The sequence below is a fragment of the Tigriopus californicus genome, chromosome 12 (genome assembly GCF_007210705.1).
Source record: "Tigriopus californicus strain San Diego chromosome 12, Tcal_SD_v2.1, whole genome shotgun sequence".
Lineage (NCBI taxonomy): Eukaryota > Metazoa > Arthropoda > Copepoda > Harpacticoida > Harpacticidae > Tigriopus > Tigriopus californicus.
The window spans coordinates 15,995,184-16,019,460 of NC_081451.1; the positions used below are offsets into that span (position 1 = coordinate 15,995,184).

The 24,277-nt window shown below is 40.1% G+C and overlaps 1 protein-coding gene across 1 annotated transcript in view; it reads left to right on the forward strand.

Moving 5' to 3' along the window:
• The first annotated feature begins 3,636 nt into the window (after window positions 1–3,636).
• The window catches only part of LOC131891864 (voltage-dependent calcium channel type A subunit alpha-1-like), a 34,653-nt gene continuing 14,012 nt past the window's right edge, over window positions 3,637–24,277 (forward strand). Inside the window, exons 1-11 of the mRNA XM_059241542.1 lie at window positions 3,637–4,604; window positions 4,677–4,747; window positions 5,463–5,602; window positions 8,265–8,377; window positions 12,910–13,065; window positions 14,174–14,394; window positions 15,412–15,515; window positions 19,646–19,735; window positions 21,286–21,464; window positions 22,125–22,310; window positions 23,947–24,175. Of these exons, the coding sequence (XP_059097525.1) occupies window positions 4,448–4,604; window positions 4,677–4,747; window positions 5,463–5,602; window positions 8,265–8,377; window positions 12,910–13,065; window positions 14,174–14,394; window positions 15,412–15,515; window positions 19,646–19,735; window positions 21,286–21,464; window positions 22,125–22,310; window positions 23,947–24,175 (1,646 nt within the window). The 5' untranslated portion in view covers window positions 3,637–4,447. The remainder of the gene's footprint in view (window positions 4,605–4,676; window positions 4,748–5,462; window positions 5,603–8,264; window positions 8,378–12,909; window positions 13,066–14,173; window positions 14,395–15,411; window positions 15,516–19,645; window positions 19,736–21,285; window positions 21,465–22,124; window positions 22,311–23,946; window positions 24,176–24,277) is intronic.

Below are 24,277 nucleotides of genomic sequence, written 5' to 3' on the forward strand. Positions count from 1 at the left end.
TGCAAAAGTAATGTAATTTTTGAAGGGCATTTGAAAATATGCCCAACTGAGGTGCAATATTGGTAAAAGATTACGACTTCTAGAGAACATGAAAGATGAACAGGGAAGATGAAAATATACGTCAGTTGAGCATTGGCAGTATCTTTTGAGTGATTTGGACTTTTTCACCCTTAAAAGGATTCAACTGAGCTGTTGTGTTCAATCACCACCCTACAGCAAAAATTAACACTATGAAACTGAGTAAGTAAGTTCCAATATTTACTGTTACAATGAGTAATAAGTTGATTTTGTTTATTGTGGTTACTCAATTTACCCTCGAAGTGCAAACAGAAACGACAGTACTCTCAAAAAGTAATCATTACGACAACAAGTGGACCATCAAATTCTTGGAATAATGAGCAACATCGACCCTCGCCACCAGTTCATAATCAATAAATTGGCGTGTTTCAAAATTTGAGTTGAAGAAACCACGTGGGGGTAACCCATTGTTTTCTCTTGCAGAATTGCTGCTTCATCATTGAGGAAAATTCATTGTGGGCCAAGATTAACCTGAAATGCTGCCACAGTAAAGAAATGGTTAAAAGTTAAAGCAGATAAAATTCCTGATCAATCCTAATTCCAAGACCAGCAAAATCTAATTCGTTGGTGAATCAGATATTATGCGGCTATAAAGTTAAGTAAAATAGAAGAGTATTTTCGTTTTCAGAATTCCATTCCCTGTAACGTTAAGGAAATCCAAAAATGGATAAGTATGTTTTCATGGGGGCACTTTTGAAGCCAAAGAAACAAGATGGACACAAAGTTTTTAAAACATCATAATATACCAAAACCAGATTTCTTAGTTTTGATATTTTTTTCTTTTGCGAATAATGCTCATCCAACCACGGTGGGCAATTTTGGGCCTCAGCTTGAATTTTTGACACTTAGGGTCCAAAAGAGTCCAAAAGTGGACAAAACTGTTCAAAAATGTGTACAAGGTGTTCAAAAGTAAAGCCAATTGCCCCAAAGGTGGGTAGCCAACCAGTAACCTTTACTCGTAAATCCTAGTTCATGTAAACCAATCTATATATTAACCAACAAATGGAATCATCAATTGAAAAAATGTAAACTTTTTTAATATACATAAATAGCCAACAAACTTTGTAGAAAACTGACATATTTGTTAGTTAATGTTTTTAACTTCTAAAATGTACAATATGATTTTAGAATTAACTATCTTGATACAATTCAGCATTTTAGCGTTAAGCAAATATCATTCGTTTGAGTTAATGAGAGCATTACTGTATTTGAATGTTATGAAGTAACAACATCCTTACGAAAAACAAACTTTAAATGTGAAAAATTCATCATTCTGAAACTTAGCATTTGGGCAAGGTGTTTTATTTTTAGCATTAACTATTTTTAAGATATAATCCCAAAAGGCTCATATCATTGAACAAAAGCATTCTTACATAAATCATATAACAATGTTGTATAATAAAGGCTAAATAATTAGACAATAATCAAAAAAGTTTGATATATGCTTTTAGGAAATTTTCTTTTTGATTTTGCTTTTGACACCATTAATGAGCTATTTTCAAAATTGATTATTAGTTTCCAGTGAATTTTCTGAAATGTTTTTAGTTTTGAAGTTTTGTAATTTTCACTCTGATGTGATTTAAACTTCAAGATCCATTGGACAGGGAAAGATATGATTTTACAAAACAGCTAACTAAAACTAATCGAAAATAAGTTTCCTTTGCAGATTTAATGATGTTTTGATACATGAATTAAAATTCTTTCGTTCTATCTTTAAGATTCTTGATTCTGAAATGATTTATGATTGACGTTTTAAGTCATACAAACTTTATTTCGAATTCAATCGTAGTTCTGGTGGCAACTGTCCTTTTGAGCAAAACGAGAGAAGAACTCGGATACTTAGGTCTCCTCAAAAAAGTCAATTATAATTGACGTAATTGCAGTGGAATGTTTAACAGAAAACGCAAAAAAGGACAAAGAAGAGTGAAGATAAAACCTAAAAATGTTTTCTTTTTTTTTCAATTTTAATTCTTGAAACAGAATCATAAGGAAAAGATGGCTGTCGGCGAAAGTGCAAGATAACACCACTGAAGGCGCAAGTGCTTTCATTCTAGGCAAAACATAAGAGCAAGAATTTTGCTCACCCTCATAGTGTTGGAAGCCAAGGGAAAGAATGATGCCAGAGCATCATTGCTTTCAAAGTAAAAATTCAGACAGATTCACACAAAAAACGACGAAAAAAAAGACCACTTGTTGCCAGGTTAATAAAATGAGGCCACCTTTTATTGTTCTTTCATATCGTTCTGACTCAGTTATGATGTCCAAGAAAAAGACAAATGTGTACTCGAAAAGAGCTCTTTCAATCTAAGCGTTTCATGGTAACACAAGATCTATTTCGGAGTGAAAGAGATTGGCACTCTCGAAAGGAAGTCCAATTGGATGCACAAAGCAAGAGTACCTTTCTAAAAAGTAAATCATATCTCTTAACTTTCAATTTGTCTGTTTGGAGTTTTTCTCTCAGAATCTTCCGAGCCCGAAGCGGGGCTCTAAAATTGCACCAGATTGGGAACATGGCTGGACAGAGAGATGGAGAGACAGACCCCGTTCTCAGCGTCGCCATTTGAACCGACTTCTCCTTAAACCATTTCTAATCTGGGAACACTTGACACTCTCACTTTCAAGAGAGTGGAACATGGTCACATTGTGCGGACCAGAAACGACGACACCCGAGCTACTAGCTAACATATTCCGTCCGTCATGGTTAAGCGGAACCAAGATCTCTCTCCCTCGCTTCAAACCCTGCATTTAGGGGCGATTATCTTGATCAAAATGCGCTTCATAACCACCTTGAATGGCTGAATGAGAAATCCTCAACTAAGTTATAAATCATTCACAATTAGGCCATCAGATGGGACCAATTTTCTGGTCCTCATTCGCATTGTGGAGTGGTATGACACTCGCTCCTTCGTCTGTGGACCAAGCCAAAGGCTGGAGGGGGGCCCGGAGAAAACGGAACCAAAGAGGAATGGGAGGCAAGGCGGGAAGGAGGGACAGAGAGGAGGAGAAGAGGAGGAGATCGGTGCGTTCCTTGGAATCGACCTCGAAGCGTCCTCCTTCCTTCGACCAGGGAAAAGTGCATGGCCTCTCACTGGGCACTGGCCCTGAAGCATAGTATGTGGGAAGAGGGCCAACAGAGGGAACGATCCACCACCACCACCAGCACCACCATCACCAGAACCCACGGGAGGAACCAATGCTATGCTTTGACTGGAGGGAGTGTAATGCAGATACGGCGAAGCTCTTCCTTTCGTTTCGGGGGGGAATGGCATAGCTAAACATGTCTCATGGTGAGCGAGAACGAGAGAGAGAGAGAGAAAAGGAGCCTCCGAGCTGAAAAGGAAAGAGTGCCTTTTCGTCGGGCCTGCTCTATGCCTTGTGGCGGCCCCCCATATGCCAAGGACTCGTGGACGGCGCCGTGAACTTCCCCCGAGTGGTGTGTGCATGAGACAAAAGTGATTCAGTGCTTCAGTACCAAGGAAGAAGAGGCGGAGGACGACTACCTTGGGCAAATTTGGATTGATTTGGCATTACTGGCGATTGTTGGTGCTCTTGTGAAAGTGGTTGGCGGTCGGTAGGTCGGTCGGTCGGTCGGTGTGTCGGTGTGTCCTCCAGGTCCTCCTTCGTCGTCGTTCACTCCGAGCCCGTTCGTCCTCTCCTTCGTCTTCCAACTCTTCCTGTGTTTGAGAGTCACTCGTCAGTCCCCGGGACGGACACCTCTTAGCCAAAAAAGGGAACTAGGACATGGTTCATCATGCAGACTGACAAAGGCTGCAAGGCCGTGAGTCGTTGTGAGTCGATGTGAGTTGTGAGAGGTGATTGGAACTTGCCCGTGAGTGAGAATGAGTGCGGAATGCTTGGCTGCTTCCCGAGATCCCGAGACCGTGAAGTGAAGTGTACCATGGGGTCTGCTGCCATGGTCCAATCTGTCCTTTGACCATTCCCCCCTCTAACGGGGGCTCACACAAGATTTCGCAAAAGGTACCTCAGCCTTTAGAGCTCTTGCGATGTGTGTATGATTTGTCCTCCAGATAATGCACGCATTCATTCACCCTTCTCCCTTATGTGTACAATATTAGAACGAGAGAGGTCTTCTTCTTATGAATCATTAATCCCGTCTTCAATATACCTCTTGGTGAAAGGATGGAAGGGATCAGGTCACCGTCGTACCCCTCCACTGAGTGCTGCAGCCGCCTGGGCGCACCAACCCAAGAAGACAATCCTCCTTGGCCGTCAAAACAAACAGTTCAACCTCAAGGATGAAGTCAAAACATAAGCTGTGTCTAGAGTTTGAGTGACCAAATCGCCGAGTCTCCCCGCCCCTCCGGCGGACACGCCCCAGATCTGAGTCCCAGCCTAACCTAGATCCATTATGGTCCGACGCCAGAAGCCCATGCCGGGCAAGCACAAGGCAGCCGAATTGCCCAGCTCCATGTTCATTCTCTCCGGAACGAATCCGTTCCGGCGGGCGGCCATGTGGTTGGTCCGATGGATTGCCTTTGAGTGGCTCATCATCCTCACCATTATTGGTAAGCTTGGCCCCGAGCCGAGGGCCTCTTGGGTCTTCTCAGGAGCTATTTCTCGACATATTCGTATTTCAGCCAATTGTGTGGTCATGGCTATGGATGAGCACTTGCCCCATCGAGACAAGTCCACCTTGGACCATAAGTTGGTAAGTGGAACAAATATATCGATATCTTGGCATGTGACGACAGTTTGTCTGGGGACAGGGCTTGTCAAGGGATGGGAGCGATTTAATTATTCAATTGGATTTGCCAATTCCCAAGCAATGATGAAAGAAAAAAGTTCCTGCCCCTGTCACATTGATTACATTGATTGCTTTAGGAACTTGGGAAAGCTTCTTTCCTCGCTTAACAATTCATTTTTTCCGACTCTTTCGCTATAAAATATGGTCAAGATTTCTGAAAACCATTACTCTCAATACTCGACAACAGCAAGATCCTCTTAGTCAATCTGAACTAAAATTGATCTCAATAACATCACATGTAATACTCAACGGTGTTATCAAGAACTGCCGTGAATCTGAAAGATTGAAGGCTTTGCCCAACTCGCATCAATCGAATATTAGAAAGGGCTTTCAAGACCCTGCCCTAAACTAAATGTTTCGCGACACTTCAACATTGAAGAGCAAGTTCACGTTCATAACTTGGAGGCTACTCATGGCCTTTTGATACTGACCACACTCGTTTCATGGATAAACTTCGTGATTCATGGTGACCGCGTGGTTTGCAATTTGGCGCAATGCAGTGAGGGGCAAAAATTGGGAGCACTTAATCCCTTTTGGCAATAATTCACTTGCCGTTTTTGTTCCAATGAGGAAGACGCAGTTCAAGTCATTAACATCCTTCATTAAACCTCATGTACAGGAGGAACTGGAGCCTTGGTTTATGGGCATCTTCACCATGGAGATGATTGTCAAGATCCTCGCAGATGGGTTCATTCTTCACAAAGGAAGCTACCTTAGAAATCCGTGGAACATCATGGACTTTATCGTTGTTGTCTCTGGGTAAGTGCCAGTCTCGTTTTATTGATGTTGACTTTGGTTGCTTTGAGCACTCAGACACTTCAGACAGAGTCTAGGAATTGGAACACCTTTTGACAAGTTCACCTGCCACCCTTGTAAATGTAGACAATGGACAAGGACTACGCCGTTTCCTCTTGAACTGAGCTGAACTTAGGAACATTCAAACGTGATTTCTGTTGAATGTGGCAAATAAAGGAATGTACAGATAGCTCTTTGAAGGTAAAGAGTTTAGATGTGGCAATCTAGAATTTGTGACTGTCGTGGCAAAATCGATCGGGGACCGACCGCACTCATCATTTCATGGTCATGGCAAAGTTATTCTTTCTGGAACATTGTTCCCAAAAGTTTTTCAAGCAAGGAGCTATCCCGGGGAAAGAAACCAACGACAGAGAGGAAAAAGTAGGGCAAATCATAGTGAAGATTCCGCACTATTCTGGTTGTTTAAAAGCAAACCATCTAACAAGTCTCTCAGCTGCCAACCCCTATTCTTTGGAGCCAACAACCGAGACAAATTCATAGGTGGGCAGAGATCATGTAAACAGATTACTCCTTTACCTTGGTGTTCCCCTTATGTTCGTGGATTGCACTTGCTTAAATGGTTAATAACCCAGTTTTGGAAATTTAATGCGAGCATGAGTTATCTAATTCGTATTAAGACTCACGGTCAAGTATATGCGAATGGTGCCTCAAACCGTTTACCCCATCTACATATTGGTGGTAGTTTTAGAATGCATTAGAACTTCCAATTTGTAAGGTCTAATGCTTACCATGTCAGACCTGATAGGTGACTCACATAAAGAGGGGAAAAACCACGCTAGATGGCTAAAAATACTTTTTGTGACAAGACATGAAATAATTTGCTTCAGGATACCTAAGACGTGACTTTAAAACATTTTACTCAACACAAATCATATCCATTAGAAATCAACCAGAAACATTTTTTTCGCATGAGATTATCTAAAAAAAATCCTGAGAAATTCACAAAGCAAATCATTTTTGATGGGATTTCAAAAGCACTAACTACTTATTGGCCTTAAAACTTCATCTGATAGTTGTGTAACAAAGCGGGTCCACTATTTTGTAATGAGCCGTCTAAACCAGTTTTATTTCAACGCAACAATTAATAAAATCTTACTTTGTTTCGCAACTCTCGTTCACAGCAAACCAAGCAGGAATCCTTGGTTTGGTTGGCTTTAATGGACTGCTTTTTTTGGCCATTGACCAATTCATTTGAAAAAAAAACCCTCTCTCTTTATGTGGCCAAAACCGCTGTCGAATCCTTGGGCTTTCTTTTTGAGTTCAAGGTGAACTTATTCTGCTTGTTGAGGTGTCCTTTAAGATCGAGCAAATTGCAGAGTGTCTGATATGTGTGGGACCACATTTTCTCTTTGTAGTTTGAAGGCCGTGTATCGGTTTATCAATCGGTGCCAAAGGTTGTACCTTTTCCTACAAGTCTACACTAGGCTCTTATAAATTGTATTACCAACACTTGTCCCTTTTGACATCTTGGGTTGCAATCTCGGTTAAGAAGAAAGATCCATTTGAGTGTTATGGATGTGCAAACGACAGTCAAAGGAGTCTTGAAAGAAGATTGGTCAAATACGATATCTAAAGGAACTGCCCGTCACGACATAACTCCTGCTTAAAACCGTTTTAAATGATGTCGAACGTGCTCCTGAGACACAAGTGAGGAGCCTGGTTTGGCCTAGTGCTAGAATTTTTTCATCACAATGCCTCGATGAATTTAAAGATGTTAATGAGAGAAACAACAGTAATGTTAATTTAACAAAATTGCAATACTGGTGTTGTTCAAAACCATGGTAGCCGAGTGGTTTGATGCACCCTTTGCAAGTGTGCCCCAGAAGGCGTATGTTCGAAACCGGCCGTTTACATGAAAACATAGTATTCTAATTCTATTCGTTGTCCGACCTAACTTGATTTGGTTATTATCTTTGCTTTCACTCCCATTAACAAGACTTTTGGTAAAATGCCCGTCAGAGATAATTTGAATTATTGCACTTTTAATGAATTGCATTTCAGAGGTAATTGTCATAACTCTCAAGTCAAGCTATCACGGCCCAAATCCGGGTTTAAAACAAAGGTTAACTTTGCGAAAAGTCGCTCATTATGTGTGCACCTTGAGCAACTATTATTGTCTATTGTTTATTGATTAAGGCATTTTAGCACTCCCAAAGGTGCGTGAAGAGTAGACAAAGGCCAACAAAAGTGTTAGGGAGGGAATACATTTTTGAAGGCAATGTGAATTGGTCGAGAGGGAGTGCATTAGATCATGATTCATCTAACTTTAACACAAATCAAAATCAAGAGCATGTATGTTGGTCTCATTTGGTTCAAGCTTATTAACGCTTTTGACAGAATAAATGTCTTAGGTTGAAACATGTCATTTTTACATTTGAATAAACAAAGCAAACGTCTATCTAGCAAGAGGAACACAACTTTTTAGATTCTAGTCCCGAGCATGCTTTAACTGAAGCTCTGGAAACTGACCCTGGCTTTCTGTAGTTATTACAATCCAATCCAAGATCAATAAAATGTTCAATTTGCACCAACCATGCATGATTAGCATTCGCCATCTGACGGAAAATTTCAGAAACAAATGTTAAAGGTCCTCAATTATTTCCAGGTTTTTGCCTTATTTGATCCCTGCCTCCGACGATGGGAAATCAGGCCCGGATTTGTCGACACTTCGAACCTTCCGTGTTCTCCGTCCCCTAAAACTAGTCTCAGGAGTGCCAAGTAAGTTGACGTCAGACATTTCCAAAAAATGATGAAAACAACAACGGTTTCTATGCGTCGTGTACTGCAAGGCTCTTTGTTTCGGTCTTGTTTCTGTCTAGTCACGGACTTCTGGAGATATGGACCACAAATAGATAAGAAACTTTTGCATTGGTTATTGATAGAGGGCTTGTCAAAGAAAAGTCACTCCATCCAAGCCACTTGAGACTTTGCTTTGAACACATTTGGGTAGTTGGGCAGCAGGGTGTCGGGCTGATCGACTTCTCTTGCGTTACGCAGTTTCAACCAAAGCAGACAAACGAGCCATCAACTCACTGGCTCCCTGAATTCGGAACTTGATTTTGAGAATCATGTAACTAAATGTGTTCAAAATCTCCTGAGTGTCGTTTTTCTGACTAGCCCTCTAGTTATTGGATCCATTAGGCAACAGCTGTCCCATTTTTTGATAGGTAACCAGCTTACTTTCAAAACAATTTCACAAAACGCTTTCCTTAGGTTTTGAAAAAAAAATACAATTACAATTTAGAAAACTTGAAAAGAGCAAAAAAAATACAAAATCTGCATATTCAAGCTCAGAGCATGTTTTGCGTCTAATAATGAGTAAAAATGTGGCATTTATGAAAATACTTTGCTGAGCAATTCCCTTCTATGATAAATGACCCAAGACTGTATTTTTTTCATTAACAAAGGACTGCTAAACGCCAAAAGCTCTAGTGACCTTCCCAGAAAGTGACATGACGTCATCTCTTTTTCATGCTTCAATGTTCCAATACCATTCACTCACCTCATGAAAAATAAGGAGAGGCCAAATAAATCAACCATATCAAAATTGTTGGCCCACTCTTGGTGAATTAACACAAACTTCGCATCATGTGGTTACAAGTTAGCGGCTTGAATTTAGCTATAGCGATCTAAGTGGTTTATGATAGTACTGTACGATGAAAAATAGGACGATTATTGTGGGAAATCGTTTACAATTCGTACCTTTAGCAGTCTGTGATGTGACTCACTCATAAAAGGAAGAAAAAATAGAAGAAGCCTACGAGTGGAGTAGCCATTGGTTTGCGCGGCTTTCTCATTGGTTCCAATGTCAGGATCCCCAGGTGTCACCCACCATATTTGCTCGTGTTGCTTTGGAAAAGGCCAGTCACTAGATCATTCAAAGCATGGCATGGGAATCTAGCCGCTTAAAGACATGGAACCCGCTGTCTTCTCTCCATTGATCGATCGATCCCTCGAGATCACACAAAGTCAAAGCCCGTTGTGGGGCTTTTTTCCTCTTTGTGGAGCCACGACTCCCATAGAAAGGGTTTCCCTGTTTCATCGATTGTGCTACATTTCCACCGCAAGAGGGAGCCACAAATTGGGCAAAGATGGCGTAACTTGATTTTGGCTATGTCATGGAAATCCTGTTCCTTAAATTTGCAAACTATGTTTGAGCATGCGGGCCGGGCCGATCACATTCGACTTTATGAATAATGAGATAAACACTTAAATAGATAGAATCTTTTATAGTACTCTTTGTCTTCTCTATCAATTGAAATACTTACTTTTGAACTTGAAATTGGGTTTAATGTCAAAATATGAACGATTGGTCAATTATCCAGCTTGATAGCTGCGCACATACATTCTTGTCTGCGACGTACAAAATTGTACAAAAGTTCCCCGTAATACAGGTCTGGATTCGTTCTTCTGGGATCTGTTAGAAATTTTGATGTAAGAGGCTTTTTGAAGATATAGTATGACATGAAACTCATTGGACATTTGATTATCAAGCATCATGCACAATACAAACAGAAATTGTAAATTATACACTGTTGGTATATAGTTTGCGAAGTGACGGAAAAGAAGTGTAAACATGAATGAATTTGGCCATTTGACTGACATAAACATTACAACAGCCAACAAGAACCGTGATCCAACTGAATTTTCAATTTTCGATTCAATTGTGTAACATATTTGTTTTAAAATCAAAAGACCATTTTTTAGTAAAATTATGTCTTTGTTCTAATATCTTGGCTCAATATCAGAATGGTGTTTGCTTCAACAAGGTGGCAAATTGAAATAAATGAAAAATTCAGCCTTTGCCATTTAGGTTGTAATATTTGTCTAGATTCTCCCTCCACAAAAGAAAACAAATCAGGGTCCTGGCTACATTTTGCTTCAAGTTCCTTTTCTTCATACGGCTTATTATCCCACCCTAATATCAAATTACCTATTGCTTAAACGGCTTGATAAGTCAAATTAATTTACAAACCAACTCGTACATTGTAGAGGTTGGGACCACACTATTTTTCACTAGGAGAACTTGTATCTTTCAAAGTGCCAGGTGGTGTACTGATTTTTGTTTCGGCATGTTGCGCCATCTAGTAGGAGTTAGTAGAAGCAAGAGAAAAAAAATCTCTCTCTCTCACTCCCTTCAAGCTTTTGAAGGTTTATAGGGCTTGTCAAGTGAACTCGTTCATGAACAACTGATATTATTCCTTGGAGTAAAATCAAAGACAACATGCCCAGTCAAATCGCTTTGTGCATGCATTGAATTTTGACAGTTATTCCATTTTGCATTGTTTTCTAAGCTAATATCATTGTAGTATTGAGCGAATTTGATAGTGCGTTCACCGTTTAAAACCAAACTTGTTCATTTTGTTTGGTTTTGTAAAACAGCTCGCTCAAAATCACGCGATTATTGAAAATTCAATGGACGGATGGTGCGAGTTGATTGCGATGTTTGTCTTAGTTCTCCCTATCCAAAATGTCCAAAATCAGGGTGTCGGATCTCACTTTTCCTTGAATTTCCTTCACCTGACATGCCCTATATGTGTGTCGAGACGGGAGAGTTTGCTTAACGAAATACTGTATCAATAGTGAATCGTTTCAAATACGAGTGGACTTAAGTAGATTTGTATCAATTTGGGAGGTAAATCTTCAACGTGGCTTTAGGGACTCATCATCATTTCCCGTTGAGAGAAAGTGACGATCCATCCATCCGCAATCCACCTCAAACTTCGAAAAGTAGACAGACACATTGTGTCTCTGAAGTACTTCAAAGTCGCTGCTGTTCAATTGAGAAGCCATAAATTTAGTAAACACTCGAAACTCCACCACTTTGTGCGACCCTAGGGAACCATTCCTTTCTGGGTTTCCCCGAAACGCTTTCAAATCTGGAACGACGACGCCCATTTTATGCACTCGAAATATGGGTCTCATGCAAGATTAATAGAGTGGAGACCTTGATAAGAGACCCTGGGTTTTTTTACTGGTCCAAGACACTTTTGGCCTTGGCCGACTTGATGGATGAACCCGGAGCGCCACCAGTTTTTTGGGCCATGACACACAAAAACTTAAATGAAGTTTTGGACACCCTGGCACCATTTTCCGGGGTTCTTTTCTGTTTTGGCACGAACAAATGTCGTGTGACGGAATAGACAGAGCACGGATTTGACCTCCAGTTCCATCTCAACAAGAAACAAAAAACGCCTTCTCATTTCGAAATGTTTGGAACTCATTCGTGTTCAATGACCAAAACTGGCACAATCTGACAGGTCCCTCCCTGTCAAAGAGTGCAAATTTTATTGGTTTTATGCCACGCCAAACTCTTGATTGCTGGGGGCAAAAAACTGCCTTTGAGGTGTTCGTGAAAGGAGTGGGATCTCAGTTAAATACAACTCTAGTGTTGGCTTACAGAATATCAAAGTTTGTGAAAAGATATTTTATGTGTGAAAAACCTTCAAATACACCCTCTCATGATCAACTTCATTATCATGTCCTTAGCTAAAAAGGTTTGATCCGTCAAGATGCCAGCTAATATGAATGACGTTTCAAAGAACTGAAACTTGATATACGTCATTGTAACAAAACAGCCTTGAGCACTCTCACTTAAAGAAGAAAGGAATGCATTGCTTGGAATGAGAGTACTCAATTGTAAACTTAGCATTCCTTTCCATACTTCATGATTGTTATTTTCAAACAACTTATGTATTAGGCATGTGATGTAAAGGAAATTCAAGGAAACATGTGGTCGGGCACCCTGATTTTGGGCATTGTGTTGAGGGAGAATTTAGACCCAAGTCATAGCCAGATCATTGAATTTTCAATGAAATAGTAAAGTCATGTTTAAAAAAACTCAAAAAGCGTCATTCTTGGTACAGTCTTGTCACCACACTAACGTCTTGGCTTAATATCATACATGCTGGTCGCTTCAACAAGCCAGCAAATTGAAATAAATGACTAATCGGATACAAACGTGGTGCAGGTTGGCTTGACATGTTGTCCCTAGTTTTGCCCCACAGAATGACGTCAACTGCTCGTTTTCTCTTCCCTTCTCAAGGTTAATTGATATATGCAGAAATCGACCCAATTCTCTAATATTTATCAGTGCAGAAAATAACACAAGATTAAAATCCTCGGAACTTTTCCTTTTCTTGAACGAAACCTCGGGGTTTGTCCGTGTCCAATTTCTTAATTTCTTTTTTTTTCTCAACTCCGAGGCAAATAATGTTGCCACGTAAGAGCGGTCAACCGTTTTCTTGCAGGTCTCCAAGTTGTGATGTCTGCCATTGGAAAAGCCATTGGTCCACTAGTCAATATTGCTCTGCTCTTGCTCTTTGCCATCATCATCTTCGCTATTATCGGCTTGGAGTTCTACGCCGGAGCCTTGAACAAGACATGCTATGACATTGAGGACCTGAGTAAGTGCCAAAGATTTATTCCACGGAGTCATCCCCTCCTGCATCTCCCACGAGAGCCAATCTCACCCTAAGTATAACAAAAACACACGCAAAAAAGGCAACTTTCTGCACTTGACGCCTTTCACTTTGATCAACTTTACGTTGTTAGAGTAAAAATGGGGACACATTACAGTTTGTTGGCGACGGTCAACCCCAGATCTAAGAAGAATGGCATGACCAAGGACAACAGTAAATTGATTTGGAGCAGAGAAAAGGATTGCCGTTTTTTGTGGCTGGCAAATTTGGCAAATTTCTTGTTTTAGCACAGCCGAACTTCGATTGAACGATATTTTTGCTGCTTACCAAATACTGCATTTACTTCATAACAAGTCCTGATTTGACAATTTTTAAATCAGGATCAATAATTTGGGATGATAAAAAACGGCTATCTCAACTGTTTTTTTGGAGTTCAACAACTAGTATAGCTTTTTCCTTATCTAGAAAATATCATGAAAGACATCGAAGTCGATTTGTTTCATCAGTGGTTGTCATGACGTGACAGAGGAAAAGGCGGAAAATGAAGGACTAAAACATTGACAAAGGCGTCAAGAATCAAAATTGATGATTTTCAAACCGATTTCTAAATTCAACTGAGCGGTTTTTGACACGCAAAAGCAATCTCTTAAGGAGGAAATCAGTTATTTGGGAATGACTCATCCGAGGAGCACTACTCGAAATGACCAAGGGATACTTAAACAAAAATAGGACTTCTGACGTGGTGTCATGCGAAATCATGACAAAGTACAAAAGAAAAGTACATTTTAATAACAACGTTATGCCAAAAAGGCAAAAATTGGAAGAGGAGAATAAGTTGGCTAAGTGAGAAATATAATATGTGTGAATGATAAGAATAAGTAATTCAACGCATGCAGAAATAAAAACGTTAGAGAAAAGAAAGTAAGTAGAGAGATGAAGAATCAGTGAAGAAATAAATGTGTTGACACATCAATGACTAAAATAATGAAAACAGAAAAAGCCAGTAAATAGAAGTAAAAATTGAAAATATAATGAATAGATAAAAACCTATAAAATGAGTTTTAGCAATCTTACATCAAACCGTGCCTTTCAGATCGAGTGGTGATGGAAAGCGAATCAGGCAATCCGTGTCATGATGGCGTCGCCGCCGATGCTCCCATAGGTGCCTATACCTGTAATCAAGAGGTGTCCATTTGCCTAGAGAAATGGGAGGGTCCGAACAGCGGGATTACCTCTTTCGACAATATCGCCTTGGCCATGCTCACCGTATTCCAATGTGTCACCATGGAAGGGTGGACGCCTATTTTATACTGGGTAAGTGACCCATTCACTTCGTAATAAGGGCCCTTATTTCCGTCAGACAGGCCAAACGGAATGGGGAAGAGGCAGGACATATTGCTTAATAAACTTCGCGTGACATACCATGAACGCAATTTCTTTTTTGGACAATATGTGACCTGGGTCACTAATTGTAAATAAAATTTTATTAGAGTCAGCCAAAATCAACTTAAACGCAGTACAATTCAATAAAAGAGGAATTGGCCCAATCGGCCCTATATTTGGCGGGGGTGACTCCACAAAGCGCCCTCTGAAGTGCGAAACGTGAACCATATTTCGTGCAACGTAGGAAGCCTATAGGGGCAAGCATTGTGTTAAAGTGTAACCGCCCCATAAATACTGCCACTTATACTTTGCAATATCATACCGCCCTAAATATGCTCTATGCAAACTGAAGGATCCGTCTCCAAAGCATTTCATTCCTTGTCAACTAATCCGTGGAAAATATCAATTGCCTCTGTATGCAACCTTTGAGCATTCTTCCCGCCAAATTCAATGTTCCTTTGGCTCACTTTAAGCAGTGCTTTTCGTCACACCATTCAATTCAAAACCCTAATGTACTACAGTAGATATAAGTATGTATATATAATCGAACAATGGGAAATGCACATCCCGCTGGTTTTCTGGCAATGCGTTGGTTGTATTGACCTGGTTCCCAGGGATGCTCATTTGAAAGCTTGGCCTTCCTTCATGAAGAAGAAGGCCTCCACGGAGAGAGACAGAGGAGAAGCAAAGCTGACTGAGCCTTGGCAAAGGCTTCTTCTGCTTCTTGTTCGGGTTTAGTTTCCTTCAGAAAGGACCCCGGGCTGAATTTAGAAAGTGCATTCCCCGCTGGTCTGCGTCGTGTGACGTAGGATGTACACATGGAGTACAATGTCGAATGTTATATGTTATGCACTAAATCATCTCTCGTTTTCTCTTTCTTTCTCTCTTTCTTGCTTACTTGCTGGCTTGATGTATCTCCATTCCGTCGTCTTGGGTATCTCCGTATAGACCAATGATGCCTTAGGCAGTGTTTTCAATTGGGTATTCTTCATTCCACTCATCGTACTGGGCTCGTTCTTCATGCTCAATCTTGTCCTTGGGGTTCTAAGTGGGTGAGTATGAAACTGATGACTTCTTTCCGTTCTCATCTTATCAATATGTATAGCGTGATAAGCAGCCCACCAATAGTATAATTCGGAATAAAAGGGTAGAGAATGGCTGGATACCAAAGATGGGCATTCCATTGTTTACCGTTGATCAGCTTGATCTTTTTATATATGGCTCGACTGGCCACCAAAGCCCATCGTCACATCAGCGGTTGACATAATTCCGATAATCAATGCCAAAGTCCCTATAAAATTGGTGTTCCGTTGGTGGGTCAAGTACTCGAAAATAGAGATTCTCCCCACAGAAAAAGGGAGAAATAAGTAACACACACTTCTGACCAGTTTGAACTCGGGCAGGATCTACAGAAAGTACCAAACTAGGTTTTGTGTTTGCTGCTCGTTATTGAAAGATACAAACACCTGTGTAGCCATATCTATCAAAATAATCACTTATATTCTTGATGCTGTTTCTCACTCAAGATGTTCTATTGAAATCTAGCTTAAAAAGACATTGTTTCGAATTACATTCACTGCACAAGCGTTCAAAGCTGGTAGTAAAAAAAAAGAAGCATGAAAAATGGATTTGAAACAGACACATTGAAAGAGATGCACACCCTAAAGGAGAGCAAATACCGAAAAATGTTAAAAAAATCAAAGGTAAAACAAGCTACCCGAAGTCGAAAAATTCTCATCTGTTTTCATCATTATTCTTCAATATTTAAAGAATAGTACATTTTTGTAACACCGGGTGTGCCAAAAAAATGCATGGGGTCACCTGATATTTATTTTCTCGTTTCAAAACTTGTCGGATATCTCTTCCATTTTGTTTTGGTAAAATCCTGATTTTCCAGTCTGCGGGCGTGGTTAAGCGTCTAAATGTTTCTTTAGAAACAGGTCTGTCTGGGGGGAAAATCAGTTAGGTTAACTGTGTTATACCCAAGAACATAGATCAAGTGGTTGAGGGAACATGAGGTTTATTACAGAAGGATGGACGGCTTGGGAAGAACATTACTATTGTGCAAATGAGAAAAGCTTAAATAGTTAGTGACGAAGGGACAGGAGCGAGTGTATCGGGAACAGCATCCACCCAAAATGGCTCACTTATCTTGGAACCGATCATCATATACGCTCAAGGGTTATCAACCATAGAGCGAACCCTCATCACTCGTGCAGTGGACACACCCACTGTCCAGACCACAAGCTCATCCTTTGTCTCATCAATCCACGGGTAAGAACAATACCCAAGTGATGGGCTGTACCGACGAGCCATGTGTTATACCCAAGAACACAGATCAAGTGGTTGAGGGAACATTAACCATTGGGTAAACCAATGCCGATGTCTCCTCTCGCTTCTGCTATTGATCAAAAGCATAAATGGTGTGATATGAACTTGGGGAGTTCAGAGTTGTCTGTCAAAATATTGATTAATTCGTGCAACTCAGAGCTCAGCTTGAAAGCAAAATTGCATGCAAAAATTTTTCCATGACTATCTTGCCCATTGGCTTTTTGAATTGTTTTTCCTGTGGAAGGAATTGAAAATCCGGCTGAGGATCACTTTAACTAGATACTTTGTGTTTGATATTAGAGTTGGTGAATTAGCAAAGTTCTAGTTTTTGTTGGAATTTACAGGTCGGAGCAGCTAGTCTTTGGCAGAAAAATAAGGAATTGTCATATTTTACGTGCGACACTTGTTAGGAGAGGCAAAACCACTTTGTTAACTTGATGAAAGCTCGGAATAATGAGTTGAGTTATTGAACTAGAAAAATGATAAAAGTTGAGGAGTTTGTGATCTCATCAAAGCTCCCTAGCACGCAAGTTCTAAACAGCGAAGCCCGGGGAACATGAATAATGTGCGAAAATTTTATTGGTTTAGCTGCAAGTTTACATGTTAGTTATTCCAAATGCATCATCATGTGATTTCAATTTTTGATGATAATTACATAGCGAAGCCCGGGGCTGATGGTCTAAGACTAAAATAACAGCATTAGCTAGTGTTGTTTTCTATCTTCCACTTATCTAATGTTTTTGCTCTACTTATGGTAGTCTTGATCACATGAAAAAACTATTTTGTTGGGCAAAAGTTCACATTGAAATCCGCCCTCTAAGCATGACTTGGAATAAACAAATTACACTTCAGATTACAAAAAGAGTTTAGAATTTCACCTCAACTTTTTCGTAGCTAAGGGACTATTGTGGTCCTCTTTATATTGAATGTAGCGTAGGTCATTTTAAACCCTCTAAAAGTGTCTGTTTAAGTCACGCAGATCGTCTCCCCCAAGGCAAAATTAGACAAACTTCTAGCCGAACTGCCTCTGTCTTTTTCAAGACCCTCTGGACTTGGTGAATCCATTCAGGGAATTGCAGGACTACGAAATGTAATCATTCTAACCATTCCAAAGCCAGCCATTCCCAAGAAAAATGTTCACAAAAGAACATTGGCTCGAATCTCTGAAGTCTATTGGCTGATGTAACTTTCAAATCCAGATTGAGAGGCTTTGCCAGGTACTTCAAAAGCTGTTTTAAGAAGGTCGCTCAAAGCACTAGTATTAACATCACGAGCATCATTTATTTGCAAGAGCAAATTGGTCCAAAGCGCAAAGTTGCGGAGGAGCTAATACCTACAGAAATCCAAAATGAACCAAGGAGAAAATATCTCTAAAGATATTTTAAGGTATTATTAAATACCATGTTTTGCATTTCGCAAGGGATAGCTATTCATTTTACGTTATTAAATTTGGGGCCCAGAGTCAAGGTGGCAAAAACAACCCCCTAAAATATGAACTCAGGCCATTTGAAAACTCTCGGACCTTCCAAACCTCGCGAGGAGACCCAATTTCAAAAATCCAATTTTTCCTTTGCTTGAAGTAGCAAAATCGGACATTTCAAGCCAATAAAATGGGGATGCATTTTCAATGCAGAGGTCAGCAGGGAACTTCCCTTGCCTACCTGAACCTCATTTCTCATCATGGCAGATACCTTTTTGAAACTGTGAATGCGAGAGCACGTTTTGTAGACTTCCAACAACATGAACCTTCAAAGAAGGGCCATTTTTCTCCCAGATCCAAGTAAAGGAGTGGGCAAAATTCAAGGGTGTGTATGTGTAGTGAAGCCCGAAATTAGATTGAAGCACCCGAGAAATTGCAATTCCAAACCTGATAGTGCTCGTGAACCCTTCAAAACATGCATGTCGGTCGTGAAACTCGGGCACTGCTTTTACGAGCAGATAATGCCTATCCACTGGAAAGTTTCTTCTCATTAAGTGACTGACTGACTCACTCTTGGATAAACATTTCGCCATCCCGGTTATCTAGGTAGTTTGCGTTGAATCAAAACTTTTCAACCTTCAGGGATGCCGTCCTGTGCCCCTATCGAGCAAAACACGAATACAATTTCTTTCAATGTTTTCGGAGCCGTTGTGTGGGAGAAAGCAAAAAACGAGAAGTGAGCCTTTAAAGGTTCGATTCACCTTGAATATCGGTTACCTGCCTCGATAGCAACCCTGGGGTGGAACAAAGGTCATAGAGAGTGTGAGCGAGGATCAAAGGTCGAAGAGGGGCTTTGAGAGACAGTCAAGGATCCTGGGGTTTCTGGATCAAATGGCCTCGGCTGATCTGGTTTTTATTTCGACCAAGGTTAGGAACACAGAGATGGTCTTGTGCCTGGCCTTTTCAAGTGGAACACACTAGGAATTAGGTCCCAAAAGGGTAGAGCAAGTGGACCCTTCCTGTCTGCTTCTCAGGTCTGTCCTCAGCTCAGCTTTGTTAAACAACAAGAATTTCTCCTGGTTTGTGTCCGCTCCAATGGACATGTCGAATCGTATGGACGGGAACGAAAGCTTCTATGAGACTTTCTCTATACATTTTGATTGAAAAATTTACATACGTCAGTATAGACGGTTCGGTCCCCCAAAACAGGCTTGACTAAGAGGCCTGCCATGCGAAGCTCGAATTCTAAAGAGGTTTTAAAATGCATTTCAAACAGCTGTACTTTCAAACTGAGGACCTCTGAGGTGACCGTTCATTTTGTGGGGTAATCATAACGTATAAATAAGAAACTAAAGGGCAAAAATGGGCGGGTTCAAATATTTTGTGTACTTAGAGCAATCTTGAATGTTCCATGTTTGTATTTTATTCCAGAGAGTTTGCCAAAGAGAAGGAGCGAGTGGAGAGCCGCTCAGGGTTCATGAAACTGAAAGAACAACAAAGACTTGACAAGGAACTTAATGGGTAAGTGAGAAAAAAGTCACAACCACCACAACCGCAGCATCAAAGGACCTGCCTCTCACTCACAGATGCAATGTGTACTCCATGCACTAAGAAGCCATTAAAGCAAGTCAAGCAATGAATGAATGAGTGGACATAAGAAGGCAATTGCACTTAGACCTTATCAGGGAAACTAGAATTATCATGAAACTTAAAGCCTGAGCCTGGTCTTGATTGTATGGAACTATGATCAATGGTTGAAGTTTTGGTTTGAGGCAAAGGTTTGACTGAATATTTTTTTACCTGTTTACAACATCAATGAATAATGTTTTATCTGAAGTCATCCCATTTCAAATTAATTAGATAAAAAGCGGCAAGATTTGAATTTTTGAAAAAGTGAAGAAAACTGCTTTTCAGTTTGATTGTAGGCCAAATGTTGGCCACATAGAGTGCTTTTTATCAGTCTCAGAAATGTAAAAAACTAGATTTGCACCCAGTCAAGGTTTTTTGGAATTGCAATGGACACAATAAGAATGAGGATTGCCATTTCCATTCCAACCAAACAACCTTTTTTCTTCATTCTCAGGTAGTCTTTTTGTTCCAAGGAAAATGGTACACATATTGCCAAGTTTGGTATTTTCAAAAATGTGTCAAAATTGCGCCCTTTCAAGACTTCCAACAAAAATAAATACAAATAAAAGAGCAATTCCTCTTGATGTGATATCGCAATGTTTTAACTCATCCGGTTTACTTACCATTGCTATGAGGAGCTTCAAGACATAAATTTTGCCTCATGAAATTAAGATTTATAATAGTTATTCAGAGTGGTATAAGGCAAGTCTCTTTGGAAGATGAATGCAATGGATTCCTTTGAATTGGGAATATGTTGGCTCATCCTTAACGTGCGTATTCACATTCCAAAGGTTCATGGCCTTGCTCATGAAATATTCAAATGTTGATAAGTGCTCAAATTTCATTTGATTATTCAGGTATCATTTCTTAATTGACATCTACATGTACGACATAATTAGATAAGTCCAAGGTGAATTTCATCCAACTATGGGTCACTTTGAACTGCTTTGATCTGGTATAGTTAAATAATCATCCGTGAACCAATTTTCAGCATCATGTTACTTGTACTAGAATTTTTCCTCGACAAACAAATTCAATATATGTCCTTAGTTTTAAGATTTACGATTTGTAGGCTTGATACGTTTTGGCCAAGTAAAGTAAATTTTCTATTCATGAGCTAAAAAATATCATGTCAAATAAAAACCTTGAGAGTCCCCTAAAATCTAATTCAAATTTGGCCACTTCCATGCCGAATGCATTTCTGAGACTGCAAAGATTCACTTCACCGTTGGATGGCATGCCAGTACTTGATAGGCATATCGGTCCAGTATTTTAGCTGTCCACAATATATCCCGTGATTGTGTGCCAACCTAACTAAATTTAGAAACCCAACAACCAAGTTCAAATGGAACAAAAGAACAGTTCATCTTTGAGTACATGTGTGTATTGTACAATATGTGCGGCTTGTACCTTTGTTCCTCATTCCTGTTTTCCATCCGTAGCTATGTTCAGTGGATTTGTCGGGCCGAGGATTTGGTTTTAGCGGAAGAACGAACATCTGACGAGGATCGAGCTCGAATCACAGAGCAAAGAAAGAAATGGGAAGAGAAAATCCGAAAAGGCATGACCACCATCAATAAAAACGACAGCGTGGAAACGAACTCAGTAGATGACGAAGACGGTAAAGGCCATTTCATATTCTTACTTTCAAACATTGCTGGACACCGTCTACAAAACAGTTAAATTTGTGGCTACTTTGAAAAGGGACTTTTTCACTCACAAATGGTTAATTTGACCCCAAAATACTGGCCAATATGAGGCAAATCTCATTTCTGCAACGATCGCAGTGCTTTTTTAGGCCAATGGATTTGAACAAAGATCAATAAAAAACGGAAATCAATACCAACAACCTTGATTTTTATAGCCTTCATTTAAGCAACACTTGGGGACACTGAGTAAAATTGTAATATAAGTTGTGTAATTCAAAACATTGGCTTAAAACCAACTCCATTGTCATTCTCATATTGATTAAGAGTTCACTGTTCACAAATGTTTGTGGATGATTAATAAAACGCAAGCAAATAAAGTCAGGGATTAGCATGCAACAATTGGCCACCTATAACTGTGGGCTCATTAGGAGTCTGGAGACAAGGTGGCCTTTTAAAGTCCATTTGTCTTCATTGTTGCCGTTCCTTGGTGTCAAGATGGGTTCGTCTGAGTTTGCATTCGAAAGTTTCTTTTCTCCACGTGGAAATGAAGATTTGGTTGGAGGCTAGATGGACGTCTAACCCAACAAGCAAAGGCCCTTGTGACATTTGATACCAACTCGTTTCCATTCCAGATGGAACCACAAGTGCCGAGACAAACAAACGAGTGCACCGCTCTGAAAAGCGATTCCGTTTCTTTATTCGACGCATCTGCAAGACGTCCTACTGGTTTTGGTTCGTCATTGCTTTGGTGTTCTTGAACACGTGTACCGTGGCTGTGGAGCACTACAATCAACCCCTGTGGCTCACCGAATTCCTTTGTAAGTTGAGCTCCAATTGATTGAGCACAGGCGAGTGTTTTAAACACTCGTACCTCTGAGTTTTATGGCTAGGACGTTACCCAGAATGCGCATCCGCTCACCACTTTGGCTAGTGCCAAACTGGTCAATACCGGATAGCGTCCAAGCCCCTAACTAGCTCAGAGGTAAGACTAGAAGTAACAGGCCCCAGGGCTGTTCCAACGGTGGTATTGCTACCATGGTCGAAGCACAAGGGGTTATGATTAGAGACCGGTGAAATATTTTTTCCCATGGAGGGTAAATTCCAAACGCTCGTCAAAATGTTTTCCTCACTGCAGATTCAAATTCTGCAACGACCAACAGCAAGCTAGGAGACATTTGGTAAGGAGTTTCTGCTAGAGGGCTTCCAGTCTCTGCTATAAGGAAAACTAGCTTTGACACCCTACTGGAATTCACATTCAATTCCCAAACCCCTATTTTTAACGGCCTCTAATAATAATAGTGGTAAACAGGGACTCTGGCTTTGGACAAAAAGAGTAATAAAATTGTTTAATATCTTTCCATTTTGGGAGGTTTTCAAATGTTCAGTTTTTTTTCTTCAAATTTTCCGAAATCAATCGTTTTGGTTTCAAATAACGCTAAAATTGGACATTTTGCTATAAAAGTTCTGACCAAAGAGCATCATTATTGCATTTTGGAGTCATTCTTATGTACTTTTCAGCCAGGGAAATTCAGCCCTGCCTACAATGGTACAATTTTTGTTGCAATCCTGTTCTGAAATTCTTGATAAATTTTGACAATTTTGAATTGCATTTATCCAAATCTTTTTCAGCTAGATGCTTGCAAAGCAAATGTGAATTAGAAAAGCCACTCACTGCCCACAGGTTAACATTCAATATTGGTGATTTTGTGATAAATGTACTATACATACTCCTAGAGCCGTCAAGAGTCTTCAAACGTATAATGAAAGAGTCTTGATGGTTCAAAGTATTTGGGGGAGGGCTTCTTTAAGATAAAGATAATGGCTTATGTTTAGCAAACAACACCAAATTTGAAATTTAGAGATACTGAATGGTGTGTGTTCGGTAATGAGGAACAAGGGCAGAAATAATAATCCATTCAATAAAATAATCATTTTCATCAACTAACATTTTTCAAATATTTGTCCTGTTTTTTTAAATACTATTTTTTTTTTAATTTGGTCTGTTATAATATTTTTTTTTGTAAGATTTTGTCTTTTTGATGGTAAATATAACTTAAATATTTCACTTCTAAAATTTAAATTTTTTTGGAGTCTCTAGTGGCAATGTTACTGACCCAAATTTGATGCAATGAGTTGGCTCACCAAATCCAAGTTGGCCTTGCCACAACAGACGGAAGTGACCTTTTCAATCGACCGAATTGATCCCTCTGTCCAAGACAAATTAGATAGAGAACAGCGTCAGGTCAGATGTTCACACGCAATGCAGAATGTCATGACCTGATACTGTAGCCATCAATTTTGCTTAATCAAGCCAGATAGACCCATCTGGAATGGGCCTAATGAATCTCCGAGGGCTTCCCAGAGCCCCTTGGTTGAATCCATTTGTCTAATTGGTCCGTCATCATGTGTGCCACATACTAGGCAACCTTACGAACAAACGAATGAACGTTCCAGATTACGCCGAGTTCCTGTTCCTCTCCGCTTTCATATTTGAGATGTCCATCCGAATGTATGCTTTGGGCGTCACGGCTTTCTTCAACTCCTCGTTCAACCGCTTCGACGTCATGGTCATCACGGGCTCGGTCTTGGAGGTGTTCTGGGTCAACTTTCACGAACGAGCGGGCTCGTTTGGCCTTTCGGCCTTGAGAGCCTTGCGTCTACTCCGAGTGTTCAAAGTCACAAAGTGAGTACGATTTTGGAGTTCAAAGGCACTACGGGAAAAGGTGGTAGAAATCATAGGAAAAGCTTGCAAAAATTTGCAAAAATTTGTGTTATAGCAGATTCA